This window comes from Peromyscus maniculatus, chromosome 22, assembly GCF_049852395.1.
Source record: "Peromyscus maniculatus bairdii isolate BWxNUB_F1_BW_parent chromosome 22, HU_Pman_BW_mat_3.1, whole genome shotgun sequence".
NCBI classification, from domain to species: Eukaryota; Metazoa; Chordata; class Mammalia; order Rodentia; family Cricetidae; genus Peromyscus; species Peromyscus maniculatus.
The window spans coordinates 3756156-3764126 of record NC_134873.1 but is presented as its reverse complement, the minus strand read 5'-3'; the positions used below and the strand labels follow the sequence as shown (position 1 = coordinate 3764126).

Below are 7971 nucleotides of genomic sequence, written 5' to 3'. Positions count from 1 at the left end.
GGAAGAACAGCCAGTGCTCTAACCGCTGAGCCGTCTCTCTGGCCCAGGATTGCATTTCTTTTTGTAAAACTCTCTGCAGACCCTAGAGCCACTTGGAGCCACGCCAGTTCCTTAGACACTCCCAAGCAGCACCAACTCATTAAGACTTTTGGAACTAGGGACTGGAGAGATGGCTCAGTGGTTTAGAGCACTGACTGCTTTTCCAGAGGACCCAGGTTCAATTCCCAGCACCTACAGGGCAGCTCACCTCTGTCTGTAAATCCAGTTCTAGGTCTTCTGACGCCCTCACACAGACACACATGCAGGCAAAACACCAATGGTCATAAAATAAAAATAAAGTTCAAAAAATTTCAAAGAAAGACTTCTGGAAATCATGCCAGGCAGTGGTGGCACACATCTTTAATTTAAAGATTTGTTATTGTTTTGGTTTATTGAGACAGGGTTTCTCTGTATACCCCTGCTTGTCCCGGAACTCTCTCTGTAGCCCAGGCTGACCTCAGACTCAGAGATCCTCCTGCCTCTGCCTCCCGAGTGCTGGGACTAAAGGCGTGCGCCACCGCCATTGCCTGGCTCTCATTTTTGATTATGTGTATGTATGAGTGTGTCTCTGTGTGTGCCAATTCCAAAAAAGGTCAGAAGAGGACAGAGAACCGCCTGGAGATGCAGTTCCAGGTGAGCTGCCCGATGTGGTTTCTGAGAACTGGACTTGGGTCCCTGCAAGAGCAACACGTTCTATTAAGCACTGAGCCTCCTACGGCCCTGTCCTTGGAATGTTTTGTCTCCTAGCTTCTGAGGACCCCCAAAGCCACTCTGATTCTGGACCTTTGCTTTTCGAAAGCTTTAGGAGTTTTCTGTCTATTCTTGGGGTCCTGAAATGCCACAGAGATGTGTCTGTCTGTTTCCATTCGTTCACGAGATGCATGTTCTTCAGCCCGGGTGTCTTCTGTGATAAAAACTTCAACAAAAGCCACTCAAGGGAGGAAGCGTGTGCTGGTGATGTTTGCAGGCTCATCACTGAGGGGAAGTGAAGTCGTGGAGGCTCGAGGTGATGCCCACACTGCATCCACAGCCAGAACATAGTCAAAGCATGTGTCCTAGGGCTTACTTAGCTCACGCTCCACCATCAGTCCTGGAGCCCAGCCTAGGGAACGGCGCCACCCACAGCGGGCAGCTTTTCCCACCTCCATGTCAATAACCAAGCTGATTCCCCGCACACAAAACAAGATACTTGTCTCCTAGGTGCTTCTAAGTTCTGTCAATCTGACAACTTTAATCATCACACCTACATACTTAAATTCTTATTTTATTTATTATTGTTGTTACGTATGATGTAAGTGTGGATACACATGCCACGGTGCGCATATGGAGGTCAAAGGGCAACCTCCATCTCTCCGTCTACCTTTATGCAAGTTACAGGGATGGGCTCTGGTCACTAGGCCTGGAGGACAAGTGCTTTTACCCCTAAGTTATGTCACAAACTGTCCCTCTTTCTTCTTTTATCTGACCGCCTGTTTTATCTGGTTGTGAATTGCATCTAGACCAGACAACATGCTAACTCCAATGTGTAGTCCCGCTACCCCTAAGCCACGCCCCCAGCCCCTCACTGGGGATTCTGGGCGGGGCTCCACCCTGACCACGCCCCCAGCCCCTCACTGGGGGATTCTGGGCGGGGCTCCACCCTGACCACGCCCCCAGCCCCTCACTTGGGATTCTGGGCGGGACTCCACCCTGACCACGCCCCCAGTCCCTCACTGGGGGTTCTGGGCGGGGCTCCACCCTGACCACGCCCCCAGCCCTCACTGGGGATTCAGGGTGGGGGTGGGGGGCAGGGGGTGGCTTGCAGCAGACAAGGGCTGTGAACTCCGTGTCCTCTGCACCTGAGGTGATCAGGTCCCACAGGAGGTCGGACTGTGTCCTGCTTGCTGAGACTTGAGATACCCGGGGCCTAGAGTCGGCCATCTCATAGTCAGTCCCATCAGACCAGTCACAGGAGTCCCCATCCTGTCCCCAACAGCCCCCAAGTGGGATTGCTACCCATCAGGGGTATCGCCCGCCCGTGGCACCTGTATCCATCCATAGTCTTTGGGGAGGAGTCCATGTCGGGGTCGGGAATCTGTCCTGGGGAGACTGAACCTGAGGACTGGGGCAGGAAGCCGGGGCTGGTCACCCCGGGAGGCTTTGCTGGAGCGGGTGCCGTTTGCTTTGTCTCTGACCCCACACTGTGTGACTCGGTGTCTCTCTGCCCTGCCCGGCTCTCCATTTCTGGGCCCGGCTCTCCCCTCCTGGTCCTGTGCACGCTGCTCACCATCCTCTGGACCTTTCTCTTCCCACCGCCCCTTCGCTTCTTCCTCCTTCCTCTGCACCTTTCCAATGTGCGCCCTCTGCTCCCCGGCCGCCCTCCCGCTGTGTCCCCTGACTCGGTACCCTGTACTTCCCCGGCCCTTCCTTCCCCGGGTGCCCCATCTCATCATCCTGGCGGCCGGTGTCCCCTTCCTCCCGCCTCTGCCCCGTCCCCTGACCCCCGCGCTCTGGCCCCCTGGTCCCTGCTCACCCCCGCGTGTCCCCTCTCGGCCCTGTCCCCTCTCACAGCTTGCAAGCGCAAGGAGCAGGACCAGCAGAAGGAGAGGGCTCTGCAGCCCAAGAAGCAGCGGCTGGTGTTCACCGACCTGCAGCGCCGCACGCTGATTGCCATCTTCAAGGAGAACAAGCGGCCGTCCAAGGAGATGCAGGCCACCATCTCGCAGCAGCTGGGCCTGGAGCTCAACACCGTCAGCAACTTCTTCATGAACGCCCGGCGCCGCTGCATGAACCGCTGGGCCGAGGAGCCGGGCGCCACCCCGGGCGCCGCGACAGCCACTGCCACCTTCTCCAAGGCCTGAGCCTTGTACCCCGCACCCGCCCCAGCCCCAGGGAATCGCACACCCCAGCCCCGGGGACCGGGGACCTCTCCCCCACCCAGCCAAAGGAAGCTCCCCCACCCCACCCCCAGGGCACAGGGACCCACCCCAGCCCCCTCAGTTTAGGACGACACCAAGGGGGACCTCGAGGGAAGAGTGGGTCGAGAATCAAGCACATCTTACAAACGAAACCCGGGTATTTAAAAAAAAAAAGTTTTAATAGCGAACCCTTCCTTCCCAGACCCCAGGCCCCCGGAGCGGGGAGGCAACAGCTGCCAGTCTTGCCCACTCCTCCTCCTCCAGGCCAGGTCTCTGCCCCCTTGTCCCCTCCCCAAGAACTGAGATCCGTCCCAAGTGGCCAAAACCGACAACAAGCCGGATCCTTACAGACCCCTCGCCCCAAACCTGTGCCCCAAACCACGCCCTCTCCCGGCAGGACAGCCTCGCAGCCGAGACCCCAGCCGCCACCCCCACCCCAGCGGCCTGGATATCCTGTGCCAACAATCCCCTGCCTTAACGCCGGGGAGGAGCCTGCGGGGAGCCCCTGTCTCCAGGGAGACGGAGGCAGCCGCAGATGAGGGCCTCGCCCCACACCCCTGGTCGAGTTCACTATAAGCACCTTGCTGCGTAAAGAACGCAACACAGGGATCAAGGTCACCAGAGAGCAAACCCGAAAGCCCAGAACTGCGGGCGGGGCGGCACCAGAGTCCCCCGGATCCGGGGGCCGTGGAGGCGCCGCCAACGTCCCTCAGATGCAAAGCTCTGGAAATCTCTGGAATTCACCACCCGTGTTTCAGTTGCTTGGGGGTGCGTACCTGAGCCCCACCTCCAGAGGACATTCAGGCACTGGTGACACCTGGCACTGGTGACACCTCTCTCAGAAGAATGGAAAACTGCTTGCTCCATTGTTTTGCCAAAAAACCGTACAATGGGGAAGAGTCAGAAGCAAGGGGGCGCCCCCCAGCCAGCGGCTCAGCTCTCCCCATGGGTGACATTTCAAGACTGGCCTGGCTGCCAGATCCCGGAGGCTGCCTCTCCCCCTCCCCCTCTGGGGTTCAAGATCCTGGGAACCCTCTCTTCTGAACCCTACCCCATGGCTGCCTCCCAGGGAGGGCACCCCCACCCCACCCCCAGTTTCCCTAGAGAATGCAAGAGAACTTTCTAGTGAGAAAAAGAAAAATGACCCCCCACCTGTAAAGGCTACCTCATTGAGCCCACGCTGTGATTCAAATGATCACGTCTGATACCAAAGATCCCCCATCCCCAAGGGTTTGTGCTGGAAGCCAGGGTGTCCCCACCCTCACCCCATGGCTGTCCCCCACCCGAGAGAGAGAGAGAGAGAGAGAGAGAGAGAGAGAGAGAGAGAGAGAGAGAGACAGGAGGACAGCGAGGTCGGTGAGTGCCTTCTTACAGAACCAAAGATGTGTGTAGAGTGTCCTCTGTCCTTAATGACTTGCCACTCTCCCATGGAAGCAACTTGGATGGATGCTTCTAGAACCTTCCTTCGGGTGTGAGGCAGAATGCTCAGAGTGAAAAGTCCCCCATTCCCACCCAGCAAGAAATAGGTCTCTGCCCCCACCACACGCAGACACACACACACATGCACACGTGCGCGCACACATGCACACACACACACACACACACACACACACACGCGCACACACGCATGGCTGGAGAGACAGCTCAGTGGTTAAGGCACCAGCTGCTCTTGCAGAGGACCCAGTCTGGGTTCTCAGGACCCTGTTTCAAAGAACTCGGTGCTCTCTTCCAGCCTTCAAAGGCGTCTGCAGCCACATACCCATACACGATTAAAAATACATTTTTGTTGTTGGTGCTTTTTGGTTTTTAAGAGACAGGGTTTCTCTGTGTAGCCCCAGCTGTCCTGGATCTCACTCTGTAGACCAGGCTGGCCTCGAACTCACAGAGATCCGCCTGGCTCTGCCTCCTGAGTGCTGGGATTAAAGGCGTGCGCCACCACCGTCTGGCTAAAGCAAATCATAAAACACACACATGCTAGCTCCCATGTGAGGACTCAGGCTCCGTCCTCCCACCTCCACTGAGGTACTAAGCCCCTTCCCCTCACACGCCCACATTCCTGATTTATGGCTCCAAAGCCGTCTTGCCCAGTAGGCACAGATGACCCATCCTATGACCCAGCAGGCCCAAGACTCACAAAATGAGCAGAGAAAGAAAAAAGAAGTATGACATGGTGGCACACATCTTTGATCCCAGCACTCAGGAGGCAGAGGCAGGAGGATCTCTGAGTTCACACAGCAAGGCCCCACCTCAAAAGATCTATGACTAAATGTCAAGTTAGAAAATCCCTGAGGGCTAGGATTGCAGGCATGCACCGTCCTTCAGACTGAGTTTTGTTTTTCTCTGCCTTTTTCTTTTCTGTTTTCCTTTCTTTTTTTTTTTTGTTTTGTTTTGTTTCTGGTGGTGATGGGGTTGGAACCCAGGATCTAGTGCATTCTAGGCAAGTATTCTCCATTGCCCACACTGCAGCCCCTCACTGGGGATTCTAGTTAGGGGCGACTTTTTCAAATACTATCATGTACAAACGCGCACGCGCGCGCGCGCGCACACACACACACACACACACACACACACACACACACACACACACACACACCAGGGCCCTCTCTGGGCCCGGATGCATCTCCATCATCCTCATCTGCCCCATACACCTTGTGGTCCTTGCCTACCAAAGATCTTTCCCACACAGGGAACCCACAGTCCAGCACAATTCCTTCAAGCCTTTGACAATTCTCTCTGAAATACCTCAAAATATTTAATGTATAGTTTATGTGCTAAAACAAAACAAAAAAAAAACCTTAGCTAGTTTTGGGATTATGTGACTCGAAGCTTTATACCGTTAAATTATAATTTTGCAAATAATGGCATGTTTATCTCTGACCGGTTCCGTGGGAGACGCATCGAATGTCAGAGCAGCGAGGCCGGTGGTCCCTGGGAGGGTGGGGACCGGTGTCCTTCACACATCTCCTGTGGACAGGAGTCTCTTAGGAACGTGAGAAAGGCGTGCTGGACGGCTGGACCTTTCCCTGGCTGCTTCTGTTTGCTTGTTTTATGGAGTCGTGTCTTCTGAGAGTATTTATGATTCTATGTGTTCCGTGTTCAAATGTAATTTAAGAAAAAAAATAAGAAAAATGAAAAGCAAAGAGGTGATGGAATTTGATTCATCGCAGGTATATCCTGAAGCTGTGACGGGGGCGGGGCTGGGTATCACATTCATCCTTGTCCTCCAGAACCGGTCGGTCCTGTCCTGTGGCTCTTTCTGTCCACATTCTAACTCCTTTCTAGGGAACTGTGTCCAGGAAGGTGGCAAGGTCCCGAGTCAGGGAGAGTGGCCCTGGAGCAAGCCAGACCTGAGCACCATTCTTCCTTCTTCTCCACCCCACCACCTGTGTGTCCAGCTGGTCGGAGGCCCATTGCCTCCCCCCCCACGCCCCCTCCGCTGCATCTGGGGTACAGGTGTGTGGCTGTGGACTTCTTCCTCTCTCCCACCCAGATAGGTTTCACCTTAGCACAAATTTTCCAAGCCTCTTCAGAACAGACAACTAAGAAATTCTCGAGTGTAAACAGGAAGTGCACCCCACTTCCCCAGATGCTGAAGCCTAGTTACCTCTCCTGGGGCATCCTCGGCTTCCCCAGGCATGGGGTAGTCCAGCCACTTGGGGACTCTAGTGAACAGGGCTCTGTACGCACCCCCCAAGTGGAGAAAGAAGTGGGTACAGGCCATCTTGTGATTCCTGTGCTTTCTGCCCCCACCCATCCTGGAGGTCTCGAGGAAGGGAGCCAAGGGCTGGCTTCAAACAGCAGGCGCCCCCCACGTCCCAGGACTGGGGTGAAAGGACCCCTCCCAAAATGGTTCAACCAAAGTTCAGCCACCAGGTACAGGGTTTATCCTGGTGACCGTCAGATCCCCTGAGGGTGGGTGTTGGCAGGTCATCTGAGCCCGGAGAGTGTGAGGGAGGCCTTCCAAGTATCTTCAGCGAAAAACAGGAAGTCAGGCTGCTCTGGGAATCAGTCAAAGGCTCCGGCTGCTGGTGGGAGACTGAGCAGCCTTAAGCAGGCCAGGCCCAGCTGACAGGCAAGAGAAGCGTCACCATTAGAAACTGTGGCCGCCGTCCGGGGCCTTTCCTGGTCATCCAGCCACATACATGAGTCGGCCCACTGTGGACTGGCACGGATCGGGGGAGAGCGGGGTGGCCCCCTGGGTGGAGGGGGAAGACTTGTTCCTGCTGCTGTGGACGGAGCGCACCCCACTGGACCCACCAACCCCAGGTGTGCTGGTACTTGCTCTGCCCATGACCTTGGGCTCTAGGGCCCAAAGGAGGCGCTGCTTCCTGCCAGTTTTCGGTTTATGTGACCTCTTAAAAGGAGAGGGAGAAGGGTCACATGGCCCTCCTCCCTGCTCCAGCCTGCGAGGTGGATCCCCCCCACACGTCAGATCAGAGGGTGACTTCTGCTGTCTACTCTGTTCTGTGTTCGTGAACCTCCTCAGTGTATATCTTAACAAATCCCCACCACCCACTTAATAGACTCACGGGGAGTGATCTTAACGCCCAGGTCAGGGCCTGCCTCTGAGATCTCTACTCACTGCTTCAACCAAGGGAGGTCGCCCGGAGGAGGGAGGGTGGAGGTGCTGGGGTGAGGTTTAAACCAAGGTGGGTGTGGGGTGGAGCCCGAGCTTTAGCGGAGCCCGATCTCTTCCTTTTCTTTCTCAAAAACAATGAAGCTTTACGTCCTTAGGAGGATAAAAGCCCACAAAAAGCCGGGCGTGGTGGCGCATGCCTTTAATCCCAGCACTCGGGAGGCAGAGCCAGGCGGATCTTTGTGAGTTCGAGGCCAGCCTGGGCTACCAAGTGAGCTCCAGGAAAGGCGCAAAGCTACGCAGAGAAACCCTGTCTTGAAAAACCAAAAAAAAAAAAAAAAAAAAAAAAGCCCACAAAAATATTTGCCTGAAATTAAACTACTTGAGCAGCAGGGGTCAGGGTTTTGATGATTTGGGGGCTTGGGGGTTTGGGGTTTTGGTATTTCTGTTTGAAACCTG

The 7971-nt window shown here is 55.5% G+C and overlaps 1 protein-coding gene across 1 annotated transcript in view; it reads left to right on the top strand.

Moving 5' to 3' along the window:
* The window catches only part of Onecut3 (one cut homeobox 3), a 28754-nt gene extending 20907 nt beyond the window's left edge, over positions 1–7847 (top strand). The window contains exon 2 of the mRNA XM_042267186.2: positions 2590–7847. Coding sequence (XP_042123120.2) covers positions 2590–2879 — 290 coding nt within the window. The 3' untranslated portion in view covers positions 2880–7847. The remainder of the gene's footprint in view (positions 1–2589) is intronic.
* The last annotated feature ends 124 nt before the right edge of the window (positions 7848–7971 follow it).